The 21526-nt window shown below is 39.2% G+C and overlaps 1 protein-coding gene across 2 annotated transcripts in view; it reads right to left on the bottom strand.

Moving 5' to 3' along the window:
• SGMS2 (sphingomyelin synthase 2) overlaps nt 1-21526 on the bottom strand; it is an 88629-nt gene continuing 67103 nt past the window's right edge. For both annotated transcript variants that reach the window (XM_037020147.2, XM_037020146.2), the window contains exons 4-6: nt 16667-16820; nt 12264-12430; nt 1-10922 (exon numbers count right to left, since the gene is read on the bottom strand). In XM_037020147.2, the coding sequence (XP_036876042.2) occupies nt 10719-10922; nt 12264-12430; nt 16667-16820 (525 nt within the window). In that variant the 3' untranslated portion in view covers nt 1-10718. The remainder of the gene's footprint in view (nt 10923-12263; nt 12431-16666; nt 16821-21526) is intronic.

The following is a 21526-nucleotide window of genomic DNA, read 5'->3' on the forward strand; positions in this document are numbered from 1 at the left end:
TCTTGTATGTGATAAGAACTTTATTAGACACTGAAATGAATACTAAAACAATTCCTTTTCTCAAGGAACTTTAAAAAGCAGTGATTGTATCTCACACTTTGACAATTAGTTTGTTTGTATATTTTCGGGAGGAATACAAAAGAAGTAAGGTAAAACTTTCCGGAGTTGAGATTTCAGCTGAACTCTCAGGACAGGCAAGATCTGGATATACATGAATAGTATCAGTGCTAGAACCATGGTACCTAATTATTTATGAATTGAACAGGCAACACTTATTGGACATGTGTTATAACAAGGTTATCGTTCATTTAGTCCTCCCACCAACTCTATGAGACTTGGACTATTATTTTTCCATTCTACAGATAAAGAAACTAAGGCACAGAGAGGTCAGGAGCTTGTTTAAGGTCATGCTGATACAGCCAGAAGTACAAGAGCTGAGTTTCAAACCCAGACAGCACAGGGCCCCAGTGTTATTCTCCTTCTGGGTGGGAGCACATCACACCTGGGACTTAGCACTGTAGCATGCAGGATGGAGATGTGAGCAGCCTGACCAGGACAGAGGGCCCCATTGATGGAAAGCAGCGGCCAAGTGCTACCAGGAGATACGGCTTGCAGATTAGAAGAGCCACAGGACCCAAAAAATTTAAGACTTTGTACTCTAAGCAGTACATTTTGCTTAGTAAAGATGTATTTATATAAAATTAAGAAACCCAGGTGTTATAGACTACATGTTCACAGTCCCCACACCTCCACACCAAATCCATGAGTGGAAGCCCTGGCCCCAGTAAGATGTTATTAGAAGGTGAGGTCTTTGGGAGGTAATTACATTTAGATGAGATCTTGTAGGTGGGACCCCCATGATGGGATTAGTGTCCTTAAAAGGAGAGAGAACAGAGAGCTCGCTCTCTCCTCAACCCCCACTGACCACCCTTGACATGGGAGGAACCCTGGAAGAGTGGCCTCCCAGAACCTGACCACATGGGCATCCAGACCGCTGACTTCCTGACCAACCTCCAGAACTGTGAGAAATGTAATGTCTGTTGTTCACACTGTCCAGTTAATGGTATTTTGTTAAAGTTGCCCAACTGAGTAAGACACCTGGGAACTGTCTTTCTCCCAGTATCTAATGTAAAACACTCCCGTCAAGCTGTGACCCGGGGAACTGACCAGATATAATACAGCATTCAAAAGTATGTTGAAAAGTACCATCTTCTGAATTTTATCAGACATTTAGAGAAGACATAATACCCATCCTACTTAAAGTTTTCCAAAAAATAGAAGAGGAGGGAATACTCCCAAACTCATTCTATGAAGCCAGCATCACCCTAATACCAAAACCAGGCAAAGACCCCACCAAAAAAGAAAATTACACACCAATATCCCTGATGAACATAGATGCAAAAATACTCAACAAAATATTATCAAACTGAATTCAAAAATACATCAAGAGAAGCATACACCATGACCAAGTGGGATTCATCTGAGGGATGGAAGGATGGTACAACATTCAAAAATTCATCAACATCATCTACCACATCAACAAAAAGAAAGACAAAAACCACATGATCATCTCCATAGATGCTGAAAAAGCATTCAACAAAATTCAACAACTATTCATGATAAAAACTCTCCACAAAATGGGTATAGAGGGCAAGTACCTCAACATAATAAAGGCCATATATGACAAACCCACAGCCAACATCATACTTAACAGCAAGAAGCTGAAAGCTTTTCCCCTAAAATGGGGAAAAAGACAAGGATGCCCACTCTCCCACTTTTATTCAACATAGTACTGGAGGTCCTAGCCACAGCAATCAGACAACACAAAGAAATAAAAGGCATTCAGACTGGTAAGGAAGAAGCCAAACTGTCACTGTTTGCAGATGACATGATATTGTACATAAAAAAAACCTAAGGAATCCACTCCAAAACTGCTAGAACTAATATTTGAATTCAGCAAAGTTGCAGGATACAAAATTAATACACAGAAATCTGTTGCATTCTTATATACTAATGATGAACTAGCAGAGAGAGAAATCAAGAAAACAATTCCATTCACAATTGCATCAGAAAGAATAAAATACCTAGGAATAAACCTAACCAAGGAAGTGAAAGGCCTATACTCTGAAAACTACAAGACACTCTTAAGAGAAATTAAAGAGGATACTAATAAGTAGAAACTCATCCCATGCTCTTGGGTAGGAAGAATTAATTTTGTCAAAATGGCCATCCTACCAAAAGCAATATACAGAGTCAATGCAGTCCCTATCAAAATACCAACAACATTCGTCAATGAACTGGAACAAATAGTTCTAAAATTCATATGGAACCACCAAAGACCCTGAATAGCCAAAGTAATCCTGAGAAGGAAGAATAAAGCAGAGGGGATGGGATCTTGCTTCCCAACTTCAAGCTCTACTACAAAGGCACAGTAATCAAGGCAATTTGGTACTGGCACAAGAACAGAGCCACAGACCAGTGGAACAGAATAGAGAGTCCAGATATTAACATAAGCATATGTCAATTAATATATGAAAAAGGAGCCATGCATATACAATGGGGAAATGACAGCTTCTTCAACAGCTGGTGTTGGCAAAACTGGACAGCTACATATAGGAGAATGAAACTGGATTACTGTCTAAATCCATACACAAAAGTAAACTCGAAATGGATCAAAGACCTGAAATGTAAGTCATGAAACCTTAAAACTCTTAGAAGAAAACATAGGTAAAACTCTCTTGAATATAAACATGAGCAACTTCTTCATGAATGTATCTCCCTGGGCAACAAAAGCAAAAATGAACAGGTGGGACTATATCAAACTAAAAAGCTTCTGTACAGCAAAGAACACCATCAGAACAAAATGGCATTCTACAGTATGGGAGAATATATTCATAAATGACATATCCGATAAAGGCTTGACATCCAAAATATACAAAGAGCTCATGCACCTCCACAAACAAAAAGTAAATAATCCAATTAAAAAATGGGCAGAAGATCTCCAAAGAAGCAATTCAGATGGACAACAGGCACATGAAAAGAGGCTCCGCATTGCTAATCATCAAAGAAATGCAAATTAAAACCACAATGAGATATCACATCACACCAGTTAGGATGGCCACCATCCAAAAGACAAACAACAACAAATGCTGGAGAGGATGTGCAGAAAGGGGAACCCTCCTACACTGCTGTTGGGAATGTAAATTAGTTCAACCATTGTGGAAAGCAGTATGGAGGTTCCTCAAAAAACTAAAAAGTAATACTATTTGACCCAGGAATTTCACTCTTTGGAGTTTACCCTAAGAATGCAAGAACCCAGTTTGAAAAAGACATATGCACCCCTATGTTTATCACAGCACTATTTAAAACAGCCGAGAAATAGAAGCATCCTAAGTGTCCATCAGTAGATGAATGGATAAAGAAGATATAGTACATATACACAATGGAATATTATTCAGCCATAAGAAGAAAACAAGTCCTACTATTTGCAACACCATGGATGGAGCTAGAGAGTAGTATGTTCAGTGGAATAAGCCAGGCAGAGAAAGACAAGTACCAAATGATTTCACTCATCTGTGGAGTATAATAACAAAGCAAAAACTGAAGGAACAAAACAGTAGCAGAATCACAGAACCCAAGAATGGACTAACAGTTACAAAAGGAGGGGGACTGGTGAGGGTGGGTGGGAAGGGAGGGATAAGGGGAGTAAGGGGCATTATGATTAGCACACATAACGTAGGGGTGGGGGCACGGGGAAGGCAGTATAGCACAGAGAAGACAAGTAGTGACTCTGTAGCATCTTACTATGCTGATGGACAGTGACTGTAATGGGGTATGTGGTGGGGGCTTGATAATGGGGGAATTCTAGTAACCACAGTGTTGCTCATGTAATTGTATATTAATGATACCAAATAAAAAATAACAATAATAAAAAAAAGAAAGAAGGAAAAGTGCCATCTCCTCCTAGCAAAGGCCAGTGTGTGCTTTGGGGGCATGTTCTCCTCACAGGCCCCGAGCCCCTCTGCCATTGGCCTCAGGCAGGTGTGCAAGGAAAGCAGAGGGATGGTGGGAGCAGTGGGGCTTGCTGCATTCCCCACATCAGTTACTGAAAAGTGCGTCACAGACTTGTACCAGGATCAGTCTCAGGTACTCCTCAACTTTGTTCACAACAACACAAAACTTGGTTGTCAAGAAATTTCTGCAAGAAGTTTTCTTCTTTCCTTGAATTCTTCATACACGGGGTGACTCTTCTATTACATTGGTGCAGAAGGCAAATTACGGGCTTCGTTTGGCATTCCAGGATTGGGATTTGTGTGCCGAGCTTTGCTCCTTGCCTGTGTTTACCTTTCCAGTCTGAGCCGCTGCCACTGTCAAAGCAGCGGGACCAGACTTCCATGCATGAGTGCTGTGAGCCTTAAGAGCAAACCACTGAGCAGTGCCTGATACATGAATGCTTCTCAAAATGAGTGGCTTTTTTTCTTTACCCAAACAGAAATGTCCTTTAACGTAGAAGAGATAAATGCTTGGATATAAGCACTAAAGTGTTCCCAAAACCTGGCCAGAAGCAAGCATACACGCTGGTTTGGACAGATTTTTAGCACAGGGAACTCACCAGCTCATGGCAGGACGAAACGTTGCTGTGGTGCCCCTTTGGTCCTTTGCAGAGCCCAACCTAGACTGCAGTGATTCCCAAGATGCCATTCATTTCCTCAGAGCTTTGCTGTCCTTTGAAAGCAAGTCATCACATCTTCCCTCCTTTTGACAGGCCTTCGGGAATATTCCCCGAGGGAGACATGTTTACAGACAAAGCTCTATGCACTTTGGTGTGTCCCCCGCACCCCGTGTTAACCTGTGCAAAACTTCAGAGCACAGTAATGTACTCTTTAGTAAGTGACACTAGCAATGAGTTCACTTAATCTAACTGAAGTCTGTGAGGCCAAACGCTTGGGAATTCTGTTGCTTTCAAGGCCATTTTGCATTGGAGGCATTGTAACTCTTCTCCTCTCTGAGATGCAGTAAATTGCAACTGTAAGAAAAAATCAGTAGCTTTTGACAAAGAACCTATTCCCAGCACCAGTTTTCCTCTTAACAAACTAATTGGCTGATGAGGGAATAAACTCCCCACAAAAACAAACAACAGAACCTCTACCAAATCGTGATGGTGACCATGGGTGATGGGAGGTGGCAACACGGAAGAGGAAACTCCAGTCCCAGCTCTAACACTCACAAACCTTTCATCTCACAGAATGGGGTCACCATCTCTTTCCTTGCCTACTTTTCACAGGGTTTTGTAAAGATTAAAGAATGTAAGTCAAGCACAAAAACTGTAAAATGCTATGCCTCATTGTATGTGCTACATATAAATTATGTACACATTATAGACACACAGCAGTGCATAATCCATTATGATTCCAAGTGATAGACAAGTACTCTGGTATTATGCTTCTGATATTCTTATATGTTTTATTAGAAGAAAATGAAATGTTAGATGCTAAGATTTGGGAAGGGTCACATTAACTGTTCTAGATAACATACATTCTAGATAAGGGTCTTCGAGCCTGTGAACAGCAAAACTAGCCTGACAGTGTTTCAAATCAGAAGGTGTAACCTTCATTGTGACAAGATTTTTATCCAAGGCCAGAGTGGAAGTGGCAGAAAGATCATTCTAATCTATATCATTTCCAGATACTCCAAAGAAAACACCTGGACTCTATCCAACCACTTAGTCTTTGAACCATATTATCATATCCTACTCCCTCACGTCATTAAATTGCTTTTACTAAATTTGTCTTTGGGGGTCAGGCCTTCGTCCTTCATTGGGGTCCAAAAACAACTCACTGCCTTACATTATAGCAATGACTACTGAAGCCCAGTGGGGGACGTTACCCGAGTGCCCCGGTTGTGAAGGCAAGAGGATGACGTTTTTTTCAGAACTGAGCAACACAAAAGACTCTACTTTCCTTGAAGTAGTAATGATTTTGTCTTTGTGAATAATGTGAATCAGAATCATGGAGTGTGTAACTGATTTTTTTCGTCTCCAAGAATGACCTTATATTACTGAGTTATTTCTCACCTAAACCCAAGGGCAGGAAAAAATAACACACTCCAGTTTTTTGACAGTTCTGCTAACTGAAGATTATCACCTTATTTTTAAGATAGTGCTTGAAGAAAATAATCCTCTTGTGTTTTTAATAAGTACTTTAAATAAAAATGTAAAATCTTTACAGAAAATAACACACTTAAAAAACTGAAACAAATGGTAATGCTAATTTTGAAAGACTGCCAATGTCACTGTGGTTTATTGGGTAAATACAAAGTATAGGCTCGTGCTTTTTTTTTTTTTTAAGCAAAGCCAAAGAGATTAGAAACCAAGTACACATACCTCTTTAGAATAGAAACATAAATTAGTGTTAACTAACAATTAGGCACTTAAAATATAAGTGTAAAATGGCATTTTAGAAGTATAAACTATAGTTACACTCCTAAATTCCTTCTCAAATGTTTTTATAAACACAACCACAAAAGCAGAGGCATGGAAACCATATTTCTAAACAAAGATAACTTCCTCTCTTAAAAAAAGTAGAACCTGAACTCAAATCCCAACAGATCAATCAATGATTAAGGTACTGGTGGGTAGGAGAAGAGAGCTTTCAAAATTTACATATTTGATTAAAAGGTAAGCATTTAATAAAACTATTACAATAGCATACAGTATAGATCATAATGAAAAATATATGTCAGGAAAATAATGGATTTTAGACTTAAAATTTTACTTTACAACAAGGCACTTAACACATTGAAACAGTATAGTAAATTTCTGAAAGAATGCAATTGGCTACCTCTCAAACCGTGTAATAATATTTCCTTTGTTGAATATACTGTAACAAAAGCATACATTTTGCAGCATTAATCATTGCATAGGAGGTAAATTAAATAATGAATTCCAACTTGGCAACTAGATTAGCTTATGTTTATAGTTCCTTCTTTCTCCTTTAAAGGACAGTTTTAAATAATTCCATAATAAAGAACTATTCTCATTCATATTCATTTAGAACACAACATAGATTGATGATTAACAACATAAATCAGATTTTGATATGGTGTATATCTGTATAAAAACTTTGGGTACCTTTGACATGATTTTCAGTATTGAAGTCAAGAGCCCTTCTTAACAGAAAAAATATTTTTAGCAAGTAAATCAAAGGAGTTAAATTATATTGCAACACAATGACATTAAAAAAAAATACCAGAAATCTTTATACATACAAATAGAAAAGCCTTCAATACATGGCATACTACTTATAATAAGCTTGATTTAAACATGTAAACTCATTTATTAAGAAATTCCTTCTCACACTTACTCACACTACAGAAATGAGTGTGTTAAGACCGGCTTAATTTTTAAATCAGTTTTACAGTGCAAAACAAAAACAACAAAAAATAATTAAAAAAAGAAATTTCCAAAATATTTAAGGAGTAAGAAGACATGAACTCTCAATTAACAAAGAAACATGACTTCTAGAATGTAAAAATAAAAAATATTAGAAAGACAGCCAACTTAGTGTTTCAAAGTAAACAAAGTGAAGGTGTTAGGAAGGGAGACATTAATAATTGTGATAGTGAGAGGTGAAATGGTCTGCAAATTTTCTTTGATGAAAAGATAAAAGATTAGAATTCCAACTCTCTGGGATCTAAGCACTTTTCCCTTTGGGAAAAGTTTAAAATATCTTTGAAATAATTCTTTCAGATTACTGGCACAAATAATAAAGAACAATTGCCTTTTAAAAACTTGAAAATACACTTTAAAAAGTGGCTTTTGCTTCAAGTCATATCACATATTTCCACAAGGGGGCACTGGTATACAACAAAGAGCCTTGAGCAAGATCGTTGGGGAACCTGACTGGGCTTGGGCTCGCTCAAAACAGCCTGCCTTGCACAGCAAAACTTGTTTTCCAAGATGCCAGTAAATTAAATAAAAAAATTAAAATTACTTCGAGTGGAACTGGGGAAGAATAATTTATTTTCAGAGCTAGTGGGAGAGCTAAAAAAAACTGAATCTGACAAGAATTAAATTCCATTGAAAGAATTTAGAAAAAAAAATGTGGCATAATTAATAAGAATTATGTTATAGATATTGCACAGAAGGACTAAATTACAAGATAAGCTTCTAACAGGAGCACTGGTTTACAAAAACAAGGGTAATGGAGAAGAACTTGTATCTTAATTAGCCAGGAAAAGGAGCTCCAAAAATATACTGTTTCAAAGGCAAGATCACAATTGTTTATGTTTTATGTCCCAAAGTGGCATGTTGGGTTAAACTTTGTTTGCTTTCCTATCTGTAAATGAGTTTCACTCTGTCTTTTATGTTAGCATCTTGAAACTTCTGTATTTTCCCTCCTTATTTTCAAACCACATGCTTCCTCAGCATCTATTAGACAGCTATGACATATACAGGTAAAGAACACAGGAGCAGCAGTGTCCACACATGAAGGGTCATAGGGTCATAGATGTCTTTAAAAGGTGATGGTATATTTTTTTAAAAACTGCATTTCTTGACTAAAACGCAAGGGTTATTGTTTCAAGAGTCTCCAACAATCCATACACCATGATTTCTAAAGCTTCAACACTTTTCCTTATTTAATTTAAGGAAAAGAGGGCTATCCAAGATACAGATGAATAAGGCTCTAAGGTATGTTAGGCTCTTTTATCTGAATTAGAGGCTCAAGGGGTACACCAAGGTTAGGAGAGCAAAGCGCAGGCTTCAGTGTCAGGTGCTCTTCCTCACAGTCATGCAGCAGGAATTTAAAATCTGTGTTTCAAACAGAACACCTTGTTCTGTCATAAATGTTAATATTTAGTAAGGGAAAATGAGTGGAAGTTACGTACAAATATGGCTACGCATATCAGGTAAACTAGAGATTTGCTTCTTATTAGCTTATTTAATAATAAATACTGGAAAGACTCCTTGCATTTCAAAGCCTGCCAAGGATGTTTAGGGTTTCAATTCTTGTTTTAAATAACCAGATGAGAGAGTCTTTTTTCCTGCCTTTGGATTCAAACACCTTTCCTTTCATGATTCTTCTATTACAGAGGAAGAGCCGTAAAGAAAACATACACAAAATTTTAGCACCAAAGGATAATGTCCTTCTGAACAGATGTGTTTTCTGCTTCTCTCAAGCAATTTAAAGGCCGATTTTGTGTACAGAATCAAGGCTGACTATAATGACAAATTTAGGACTGTTTTTCATTCTAAGCGGGGGTGGGGGGTGGGGGTGGGGTGGAATTTTCACCAATATAAAGGTAACTACCTCCACTCACGCCATTGACCTCTCCACCTCCTGGCCTAGTGTTGATTTTGTAACGCTCCTTTTCAAAGGTTACTGTAAGTCTTAAGAAATTAAGCCAAGAATTATCCAAAAGATTCAACAGCATTAATTAATGCACAAAATCTGACAGCATTAAAACTCATCAGATGTTTTAAAATCCAGCTTTTTTTTTTTTCATCACCTCAAAGAACTTTAGAAACAATTATTCCCCTTACTGAGTAGCTATGATCCATTTAACACACTGATTCCAACAGATTATAGTGCAGCACCACGGTATAACTTCAGCGTTAAATTAAAATTACTTAATGTGGCATATGTCCTTAGGGCCATGTATAAGAAGCTGAGTCTCCTGCTAAAAGGCAAGGATACACTAAACTTTTGGACTCCCTCTTAGTTTTTCCATAAAGTACAATGTAATTAGAAAGTAATTGTTTTCACTGAAATGTGACCAATTGTATTTCTGAGCTCCAATTAGCAGCTCCAAAACAGATTTCCCACAAGGCAGGACCTGAGGGAAACACGAAGGCTTGTTCCTCAAGTGGTAAGAGGTCCGTTCACCTTTGTGTGCTCTCGGAACACCGCCCTGGGGGTACCAGACACATATTCACCAGGCACACAGCCTGGAAGGGTGTACCCAAGGGCCACTCCTTCACAACAAGAGCCCCATGTTTCCTGGGTGTCTGTCATTGAGATTTTAAAGTGAAATATTTACACACGTGTAAAACCCAGGGGGTTATTGTCAAATACTTCCATATTTTAGATTATTGTATTTTTTTAAATATATAAAATTATCAATTAAGTAAAGAAAAGTAAAAGTGAAACATAGTGCATTGGGTGGTAGCAGCAGTGCCCGTTGCCAGCCCCGACCCCGACCTTCCCTGTGATGGGGGAGAAACAAAGTTCACCTGTAAGTTTACTCATAACCCACAGGCTCCCCTCACTAACAAGCCTAAGGCTAAAACCACTCTCAGCATTAGGTTATCATATTTACATAGTAGCTGTATATATCCACATATTTTATTTAAAACATTAACAAATTCTTCTGACCCCAGAGGAAAAAAAAATCCTGAAAAAATTCTGTGGAGGGCTTTAGTGAAGAATAAGGAAAGGAGTAATATTTTCTTTGGCACCTCTTTAACAAGTTCATTAGTAAAATCCCAGGCAGAGGCTTGTCACCAATGAATGAAGAGCTGCAGGAGAATATACCTTTCTCAGGATGAATAAAAAAACAGTCCAAGGGTAATACTTCATTCATCTTTCTAATCATTTACACAAAATTTGGTCCACTTCTTCATTTACCACTCAGTTCTCCTAAAATAAAAACACAAAACTATACCTTTGGTTACAGCGTTAACTGTTTTGGTATAAGAGCTTGTGCCTTTGATTTGCCCCTCAGGTGGATTTCTCATTATCTTCACCGATCTTCTGAACCCGTGAATATTTTTTGCATGACGATTTAAAGCAGCCAGGAGGCCAGGAGAGTGGCCAGGAGAAGCAGCAAGGAATTGACCCTTGTACATTTTTTTCAAAAAAATAAAAGATGGGGAACCACCATGCTCGAGACAAGAAATTAGTCTGTGAAGAGACCTTCAAGTTCTGTAAAAAGTAGGAAAAAAGGAAAATGAGACATTTTTCATGATTTGCATCCTATTTTTTCTTCTTAATTAAACTATCATTCATTGCAGCAAAGCAGAGAAAGCAGCAGAATCCAGATCACAAGGCAGCAGTTGTCTTTGTGTCTCCCCCAACTCTGACTTGACTCTGACACCAGACACCCTCCCCTCACTTTCCCTCTTTGTGGCTCATGCAATGTCTTCTGCCTGCAATTCCAGTAAGAGTGGGGACTCGGGAACGGATGTGAGAGCTACCCAGGAGTGACAGCTTTCAGGATGTGTGAGTGGTCAGATGAACGGGCAGAGAAGATGAAAAGTGAAAAGTGAGCATACAAGGTCAAGCATATTTGAGAGGAAAGATGAAAGTCCGGGTTCAGTGGTGTCAGCAGACATCTGGATGGAAGGGCAAGAAGGAAGACGGAAAGAGGAGACTACAAAATAGGAAACAGAGCTACAAAGACAAAGTAATCCATAGGAGGGGCATCTATTAGTGGGTACTGCCAAATGGGAATCGAGTTTAGATCCTTTGGGAATGACATATTCAATTGCTCACAAATTCTCCAAACATTATATGCGTCAGACAATATGGAAAACCTATCCAAAGATAAGGAGGTCATGGTGTGCAGACTCCCTCTGTCATACCAAGGACACACACCAGTCTAGGAAACACAGAGAAGGGGAGGAATCATTCCATTCGGGGACTAGAGGGCAGGAGTCAGGGAAGGCTTCCCAGAAAAGGTGGCATTTGAATTAGCTCTTTCAAAATGAATGGGAGAAGGAAAAAATGGTCATCTGGGAACAGGAGGCAGCAGAAACAAACAAGCAGGGATAAAAAGAGAAGCTGGAGAGCACCGCAGCACAGACGATGTTCCAAGGCCAGGAATTCATAAGCTACATATTCTGCCTGGCTTTTAAAATAGTTGCTACGTTTTTCTCAAAACCAAGTTCTTTGGGGGCAAGGGAGTATGTCTTACCTAACTGCATCACAATAGTTCTACAGAGAAGGTTCCTAAATTTTAATTTAGCATTTATACTTCTTCAATTCTGATATAAATTAGTTGAATTAATAAAACACCAGGCTCTATGATTATGCAGCATTTTTATCCTTAAATGTCATTTGTGTTTGTGACATTCTTTATTTTAAGAAGCAATAAAGGACACAAGTTTAAGTGAATTTACTTTAAGAAGCAGTAAGGGACATAAGTTTAAGTCACCTAAACCACAGCAATTTTTCCCATTAGGCTACCTTAAACCCACTGTATGAAAAGGGGTCCTCTGCATTTAAAGAAAAGAAACTATCCAAGGATAATTTCACTGCTCTCACCTTTTCATTGGCCATTGAATGGTACCACCAAAACAGCCGTGTTGTGATATAATAAGCAGTGATCACATCAACAGTATAGTGTTCATGTGCTACAAGAATGCAGATGATCCCGGCAGCACTCAGTAGCCAGCAGATTAAATGATACCACCAGAAGTGACGAGGCGAATCTGGACAGTAGAAAAATTACAGCATTAATAAGACTCCCTGAGATGTACTCATAGTAGGATAACCTAAGGTCAGGAAGTCACCGGAAGGAGAAAACAGATAACTCAAAATGAGTCACTGTGAACAGTCCAGGACAGGAGAGGGGGAACCCTGGTAGCAGGTCTAATAGTCACTTGTTGGGAAGGCTGGAAACACTAAATTCTCTAGGTCTTGCCCACTGCTAGGCTGTCTAATACAGAAGAGAACAGAATTGTTTATTAGGTTGGTGGGAATGGGCTCACATTGGTTCACCTAAAAGACCCCACTAGAGAGAAAAACAGTCGGGGTCAAAAGAAAAGGTAGTTGCCAATGTGAATGGGGGGAAAATGAGAAAGCAGTAGTAATAATCAGAGTTTATATAACCTGATTTATCCAAAGAGAGAAAACTGGCATTGTGGCTAGCAATATTTTCATTCTCAGCAATTTTATACTGTTACTGCCAATAGCAACTATCAAGCACTCCCTATATAAAGCTTAGGACGCTTGCCCAATCATTTATGGATTTTAGCCTTCCTACTCAGGCCAGTAAGAAGGTCATGATGTTAGTCAGCTATGAAAAAAAATAGAGACCTTGCCAGGTTACACATGATCATGCACCCCACAACCTTCGCACACAAGTGTTAACAATATAGGTATAAAGCGAACAAGAGTTAATCACCGTAACTCTTCTGTTTCTTTAATAATTATTTATTTTTCCTACGTTAAAGCTTTATTTAGCTCACAATAAAAGCTAATCTAACAAATTTTCATATTTAGCTCCTCAAATACATTCATACTGATATTTGCTTTCAAGTGTGGAAGAATGGTTGAATAGTAGAAGGATCCATTTTCAGAACTTTAGATGAAGTACCAAATCAGGTATCATTCAAATAAAAATTTTTTTTGGTAGAAAAACTGTTGCTCTTTAGGTTCCAAGTGGAACAGTAGAATAATAAGTTGGTATTTGCATTTGAAAGTCTGATTTTCTAATTTTGATTGTGTTCCTTATTACATTTCAATTGGTTCACCCTGCCACTAAGTTCCTCAGAATGTTAAAAGTTGAACATTAGAAATCTGGAGATTTCACTAAATGTGCATTCTTCAGTACTACAGACCTCACCCTTCCCTAAAGTCTCACACCAACCCAACTTCCATTGCTTATACTTCATCCAGTGTTTACCTTAGAATTTCAAAATGCTTGGACAAACCAGAACTATTTTGTATTTGTTTATCAACAAGAAGCAAAACTGAAGTAGATAAGGTAAAGAGATGGCCTGAATGATCATTATACTACTTGTAGAATTCAAAGTGAGGTTTTAGGAATAGCTGGAAGCACTAGCACTGCTCATGCATAAAAATGTATTCGTTATTATGCTACCACATGGAGACCACTGCTCTTTAATTGAGAACACTGGCTGCCCCCCGACAAAAGATTCAATATAAACTATTTTGAAATAGAAATGGCAAAATGGTAATCTTTTCTGCTCTCTCAATCTTCCTATAAGGGTAACATCAGGCTAAAAGATGACATTACAAATACTCATTAACTCTACTATCTGTGTGTGATCCTAGCCCAAGCTGTCACTGAATGACAGTGGGATTTGTGTGGCGACCAGGTTAAAAAAAAAATTTTTTTTTCCTCCTCCTCAATTAGTAAGACATTTGGTACCAATAGCTGGGCTGATTTTATAAGGAACCTGGGCCCCAGTGATAATATTTGCATGACTGGGTAAAGCCCTCTTGCTAACCCAAAAAACATCCTGGTCCCAAGTTTTCATCTGCCCTAATGACTAAATTCAAATCCATGCATAACAACAGAGCAAACAAGGGAAGAGTCCTAACAGATCAAAGGCAGGAAAGCAAAAAATATATAAATGATATATCTAGTTCTAGATGCAGACTGTTCAAAGAAGCCTCTGGAACCACTTCTTAGTCAGACCAATAACACACGGTATAATTTAGAATGTGACTGTTTTTCCTAATTGCATAGGAAATGGCATAAACATGGACTGCCTTGTTTATGTACTAGACTGGCTCTAAAGTTGAGTTTGCATTAAGCATTATAGATTTGCCATTTTACTTCTCACCAAAAATTGGGAAATGCAGAATGTAATTCTTTCCCTGGAATATGTCAACTTACAAATTTTAAAAACCTCAAGCTAAAATCATGTCTTGGGAAGAAAATATCTCCATGTACTGCATAGCCTTTTTGAAGGTAAGAGTAATCACAAGTTGTCCTGCTGTTGCTGAGGTAGAAGAACAATAATGAGAAATATACCCAGAATTGTTCCTTAGCGATTCTGTAAGATCAGACAATGTGCATTTCCAAAACTAAACAGAGCCAATAAATGAATAGCAGAATCTCTGGAGTCTGCTGGCTGGGAGTCTGAATACCCTGCCCTTCAATTACTAACGGGGACTAGTTCTGTTACTCACTTTCTCTATGCTGAAGTGTCCTCTCTGAAAAATGGGGAAATAGTGCTTCTCTCATGGAGTGGTTGCAGGAATAAATGAGTTAATTTGTATCAAGGGCTTAGAATAGTGTCTGGCACAGAGTTTATATCCATTTATTATTTTAAATCTTCAGTTATTTTATAAAACTAACTCTCAGTTTTCTGGGGTGTTTTCTCTTCATTACTTTGTGGTTTTCAAACCACAGTGGCTGTGGTTTGACATGCAGCTGCTCCTTCTCACCCACATCTTCTATGAGCTTCTCATGATCCTCAGGTGAGAAAGATCCTACCACTCAAATGCACCCGTGGACTGGAAAATGATGTTTCACAGATGGAACTTTCTTCAGTGAAAGTTAGACTCAGAATCATAATAAATCCCTCCACCTGCTCCCTAGAACCTAGAAGTAGGTGTTAGAAATGTAGTGGTTGAAACGTAACTGAGTATTCTCTGTTATTGGTGCAACAGACGGCCTCGGTTCCTCCTCACCAGGCCTCTCAGACTTGTGACAGTGGAGATAAGGACAAAGGGTTGGAGAGCCCTTTCCCTCAGTCAAGTATGATGACGGCTGCCCGCTTAACACATCTTCCCTACTCTGAGTTCGTATGTGGCATTTACAAACGAAACAACTCAGAAGCCATACAATCCTTACCATCCCCCCAAAGGATTTTGCTTCATCTATTGCAGAGAATCTCAACTCTTTGTCATATTTTCCTCAAAGCAAAAGCTAAACCTAAAATCCCAGGCAAGCTATGGGGCAAGAATTCACTTCTGCACCACTGAAAGATAAACCCTGATGTCCATACTGCCATTACATGAGGCTAAACCTGTTTGGATTAATGACAGGCCAAGAGAAGATGGAAGAGGCATGAGGAGGGAGGGGGAAGCCTCCTTCTGGTGGTTTCTGCCAGAAGACCCCTTGATAATATGCTATGTACATGAAGAAAATTGACATAAGTGTCTAAAAACACTGGCATGGGGTATCCTGAAACTTAAGATGAAGGTTAATACTGACAAGGTCTGCAAAAATGGCGGGGGAAGAATCACTGTTTAGGAAGGATTTTGAGATAATGTGCCTAATTATATAAAACCATAGAAATCTCCAAGAATGGGGTCTGTGAGGCAGCTAAAAGCAAATACAGCCCCACAATGAAGAAATTATTCCAGCCATGAAAGCTGCTGGAATACAAGGATTTTGTGTAATATGAATTAAGTGTATAAACATGGAAAGATACTTCCCATTCCTGCCTCCATGCTGCTTCTTACAAAGAAAATGATCAGTATTGGCAAAACATGAGGATGTCTATTAAAGCACAGAGGCAGCTGGCTGGAAAATCATGAAATTGGAATAAAGTGGGACAAGGAAACTTTTTAAAAGGGGGAAAACATCAAATGATTTGGAATGACGGAATGGAAGTTTCACACAAAAGTGATTTACACTTGGCTTTCAAGCACACTGATTCTTTTTGCAATAGCAATAATTTTTCTTAGTTGCAGCACTGAAACAGCCTCCCATACCTTGAGAAGTTCTAGCCGAGGAGGCAGACATTTTGGACGTATGCTAACAGCTAGAAGCAGGGCTGTTTTAAGTTTTCAGTGTTCAAATCACACATGACCGGTTGAAATGATTTCACACACACACGTGCGTGCACGCATCCGTCTCTTTCACAGCTAGCAATTCCAGTAGAATAAAGGCTCCCATCAGTGTCAGGGCCTAGGGATCCCTCCGGTTACAGTAGTCAGTAAAGAAGGAATGAGTTACCACTTACATTCTTTGATGAACAAGTAAGTAAGTGTCAGCACAACTGTGTGACCACTGAAGAGGAAGTCTCCACACAGAATATGCGATCCAGTAATGGACAATCCACCACCAGAAATCAACCGCAGAATCCGTTGTACTTTTGCCTGGGAGTCTCCGTTGAGCTAAATTACATAGAAGATCAGGAAGAAAATTAACAAGCTAATAAAACCATGTTTTGGCCTAACTTGTGTGATACTTAGAAAAGTCAGCAGGTTGTGTTTTCTTTTCCTTTTTAATTAAAAAAAATCAACAAGAATCCAAGGAGGAAGCTCCTCAAACTATGTTTTATTCATTGTATTGGTGAGTTTTAGTGACATTTTAAATTATTCAGTATGTTACTAATAATATGTTTTGGTGGTTGTGTGTCCTTGGACAAAGCTTTTAAAAATATTAATAACCAATGACTTCATCACAGCTATGCACTAAAAAGATCAAAGCTACTTTCCTCTATGTAGGGGGAAGTCAGGATTTTGGATGGTTAATATTTGATTCAGCTAATACCACATTACTAATATTCTAAAGTATATTTGTATCATGTGCTAAGTGGGAAGACTGAAATGTGCATGTAACTGTATTAAAATCCAGTTAAAACATTTACAGTTAAAGGGGGAGCTGCAACACATTAAATAATTTATTTAGATAGACTTGAAAATGATGCATTAGGGATGTACTGGCAGCTTTAAAAATGAGTAGCTTTGATCAGGAAAAGTAGAGAGTCAGAAATGAACTCTTTCAGACAAGGATATAGAAGCCCCCAGAAGCTACTGTGACAACATGGGAAACAATGGTGGGCTAGGACAGGAGTTTGAAGCAATAGTCAAAAGTTCACATCCCATTAAAACTTAAGCATTCAGGAAGAAGTAGTGAACTGTATTGGTAAAAATGGTAAGCATGGAAAATAGAAATACTGAAATGTTGAAGGGCTGGATGGAGAGTTTCACCTCAGTCTAGGATCAAGTAAACAGGCTTAGAAAATGAAACAGTGATTCTCAAAAATAAGGTAAAGTAACAGTACACATGAGAAGAGAAATATAGACAGACTATGAATGACAATTCATCTGGGACCTGGGGAAACAGTTGTACGACATGCTGCCTTTCATACTCGGTGATGATCCTTTTGGGGAACCAGCCCCGAAGCATAGCCAGTCCAGCCATGATAGTGGTTAACTGGTGGTGAAGATGGGTAGTGTCTTGTCCAAGTGGATGCATGGGGGTGAAGGGCAGTTAAAACGTGTGCAGATGGATGGGAGGAGAGTCTAGGAGTGAAGATATTGAGTCAGCCTCCAAGACAAGTGGAAAACCATTCTACCCAGTATGACAGGAATTGGGGGCAGGATTCTATGCCTTAAACATCACTACTGGGGAGTCTAAAACTTTCCCAATTACAAAAAAATAATCTTATGAATCTGGAAAGCTGTCCAGTATTCGGTGATGTTTGTAAAAAGGCAAATGCACCATGACTGGTTGATAGCTGGGAATAAGGCTCTGCAAGAGAAAATTAAGTAGAGCAGGGTTAGAGGGTAGGCTGAGAAACTTAACCTTCCTCAAAAGTCTGCCATGGGCAAGCCCAGGTGCCAAACCAGGAGAACATACGTGTTTTATTAAGGGTCGACTGTCCTTAAATTAAACATGCCAAGTAATAGGTAATCTTGCCTTGAAAAGAAGATCTGAAAGGCAGTTAAGGATCCAAACCTGAGAAAGGTAAGTACGGGTGACAGAGTGGCGGCACTCACGTCAGGTGCACCTTGGTAGAGGTGGACTGCACACTGTGTAAGATAATGTGACCTGCTGTTGGTGAGGAGGATAGAATCTAGCCATGTGCTTTATCATTTACTGATGCCATGTGCTTTATCAGATCAACCGCAGTCCTTCAGGAATTTCTTGTCATGCAGTCGGTGTGAACTGTCAACACTGAGATCAAGTAAAAAGGTACATATGCTCTGTCCAACCATTGTGTTCCCAGCTTAAAAGAACACACTATTTTTCATTTCAAAACTGTGATAACTTTTTTATCCAGTCACACAACCCAACTCAATGCTCTGATTTTCTAGGGACACAAACGCTTAAAGCCATCAGCCCCTTTACTTCAGGATTAAATGGATCCAGAAGTATAAACAAATGAGGAGCTAAAATATCGCCACACATTCTCTTCCCTCCATCTTTCAGCAGTGCTAATGAGTGGAGAATCGCACCACATTTGATTCAATATGCCTTTGCACAACAGAGGAAGGACTGTCCCTTCTTGTCCTTTTCTCAGGACTTATTATTTAGTTCTGTCACTGTTATCCTAAGATGTCAGATCACGTGGAGTATGCTAAACAGAACAGTGAGAAAGGAAGGAAAAAAAAGAGGCTAGAAAGAAACCTGGGGAAGGAGGGATCATACAGTGGGATTAATGGCTGTTTTTCTGTTTCTGTTCTAGTTCATTAGGACCCCCATCACGCACCACTAAGGCCTCTAGTTCCTTACTGGACATGGAACTGAAGATCGAGAACTGAGGGGAAGAATCAACCCTAAGAGCCAAAGCAGACAGGGGCTGTGTGTTCTTGAGGGCTCCTCAGAAAGTGACCCCCATATACCAGTTCCCCAAAAATAAATAAAGCAAAAGAGAGCCTAACTCAGCTCCTGCCAAACCAGAAATGTTACCCGCCACACAGTCCCTTCAGTTCAGAAGAGAAGTCCTTTAGACATGCATGGCTGTGGGGAGAAGGAGCTTTTCTAGGAAAGGGAAAGGAACTATCCCTGCCTAATACCCCATTCCTGTATGTGGCAAAATAGGTTTTAAAAGCTAAATCATTTTACGTGAGTCCTAATAAATAGGCCAAAATTTTATTTAAACACTTTTCAGGACACACATTTTGTGACTGCAAACCAAAGCTTGGGTTGGTGGGTTGAAGCAAATTATAAGCAAAGGACTTAAAGTAAACCATAGATAGACAAGGGAGAGGGCCACTGGGAAACTGCGAGGGCAAAGCATTTCGCCGGGGGCCCAACACTTGTGGCTCTGGTCATCCAGGGAGCAGTGAGCAGTACTAGGCATCATAAGTAGATTGACACGGTCCCAAAGCGAGTTGCTTCAGGACACACAGTTCTATCATTGCTTGTAGGTCTGAAGGGCATCCTACAGAGTCAGCAGCAAAGGCGACAGGTAGATCGTCTAATAGCCTAAAACCACAGAGAATTTAAGGAGCACTCAAAGCTGGTGGCGGAACCACATTTAGAACACAATTCTGACTCCCGCTCACTAGCACCACATCACCTCTAGTCAAACAAAGTGATTTGCGCTTGTTTTTCTGAACAGTAATTCAGGCACCTACTGCCTGCTTATGCTTCAGGAAGAGGTCTTGACAACTGGACATGGGAGCTGATTAGTAAGGATGCGACCAGAGCTTCCACTGTATCTGTAGCTTGGTTTTCCAGGGGGCACATTTACTGATGCAGCTTGAGAAAACGGCAACTCTTCCACAGACGATAATCTTTAATTTACTTTCTTTCTGTAATCATAGCAATTCATCCCACAAACCTCATTTATTACTAGGATGGTCTTGGCCTCTTTTCTGTGCCCATTTCTTCATTTAACACATAGCAATAACCCCTTAAAGTATTTATTATGCTTTTGCATGTCTCCCATGTCTTAAATTAGTTTCTCTCAAAATCAGCTAATGTTTAAACTCAATATGTACACTGTTTTAATTACAGATACTTTCTGCTTTGATGGCTTTGGAAAATTAAAGCTTTTCCAAACCACACCTGTATTTGGTGAGGAAGAATGTTGACTTCTTCAGAACACAATTCTATTTCCTCCTACTGTGGACTTCTGATTAGTATTCAGTAAAATATGATGTTAGATTTCATTCCCTTCTCCAGAAAGCACATAATTTGTAAGTTTCCTTTTTTACAAACCAGGGCATACTGGGGTCTAAGATGACTAATAGCTCTCTTGAGAAGTGACTCCATCCACCTGGAGAAAATGTAAATCCTGCCTAAAATAGTTTCAGCATCCATTCTCACGTTATATTCCAGCAAAAGGCCATTCTTTCCAATTCTTATAAACTTTGGGGTCATCCTTGATTTCTTTCTCTTAAAACCCTATCCAACTTATCAGCACATCCCATTGGCCCTATGTTCAAAATACAACCTGCATTGAATGGCTTCTCCTCACTTTCACTGCCACCAGCAAGGTTCAAGCTCCTCCAGTGGGCCCCAAAGACCCCCCAAGGCACCACCTCAGCTCTTCACAGCTCTGTTGAGCCACACTGGACTCCCTGCTCTTTCTTGCACCTACCATAGCTAAGTTGTTCCTTGGCCAACAGCCCTCACCCCATCCACATGCCTCACTCCCTCCTCTTGGGTCCTGCCCAAATACTTTATTGGGCAGAAGTTATTACAGAAGCCTCGCTGATCCCTCTACAAAGTAGTACCAACCCTCAGAGTCCCCTGCACCCTTACTCAGCTTTACTATTCTTCACTTGAGAGACATCTGGCTTATGTGACATGTTAGGAATTTACTTATCAGTTGTTATCCCTTGATAGAACACAAGCTCTAGCAGAAGAAGGACTTTGTTGCAGTCATTGCTGTTACTACAGTGCCTGGTACAAAACAGGAGCTTAATACTTGTAGAATGAATGCAGGAATGGGTAAGCATAGGAGAAGGCAAAAAAAAGCAAGGAGTTCAATGTCCCATTATAACGCATAATTAGCAAATAATAAATTTTTGATGCATAAAAATACTGTATGAACACATTTTAATTCTTCCCCCCAAATCTAAAGAAAAACAGAAAATATGCTAGATTTCAGTTAACACATAAGAACGTGTCTAGAAGAATG

This window comes from Manis javanica, chromosome 5, assembly GCF_040802235.1.
Source record: "Manis javanica isolate MJ-LG chromosome 5, MJ_LKY, whole genome shotgun sequence".
Lineage (NCBI taxonomy): Eukaryota > Metazoa > Chordata > Mammalia > Pholidota > Manidae > Manis > Manis javanica.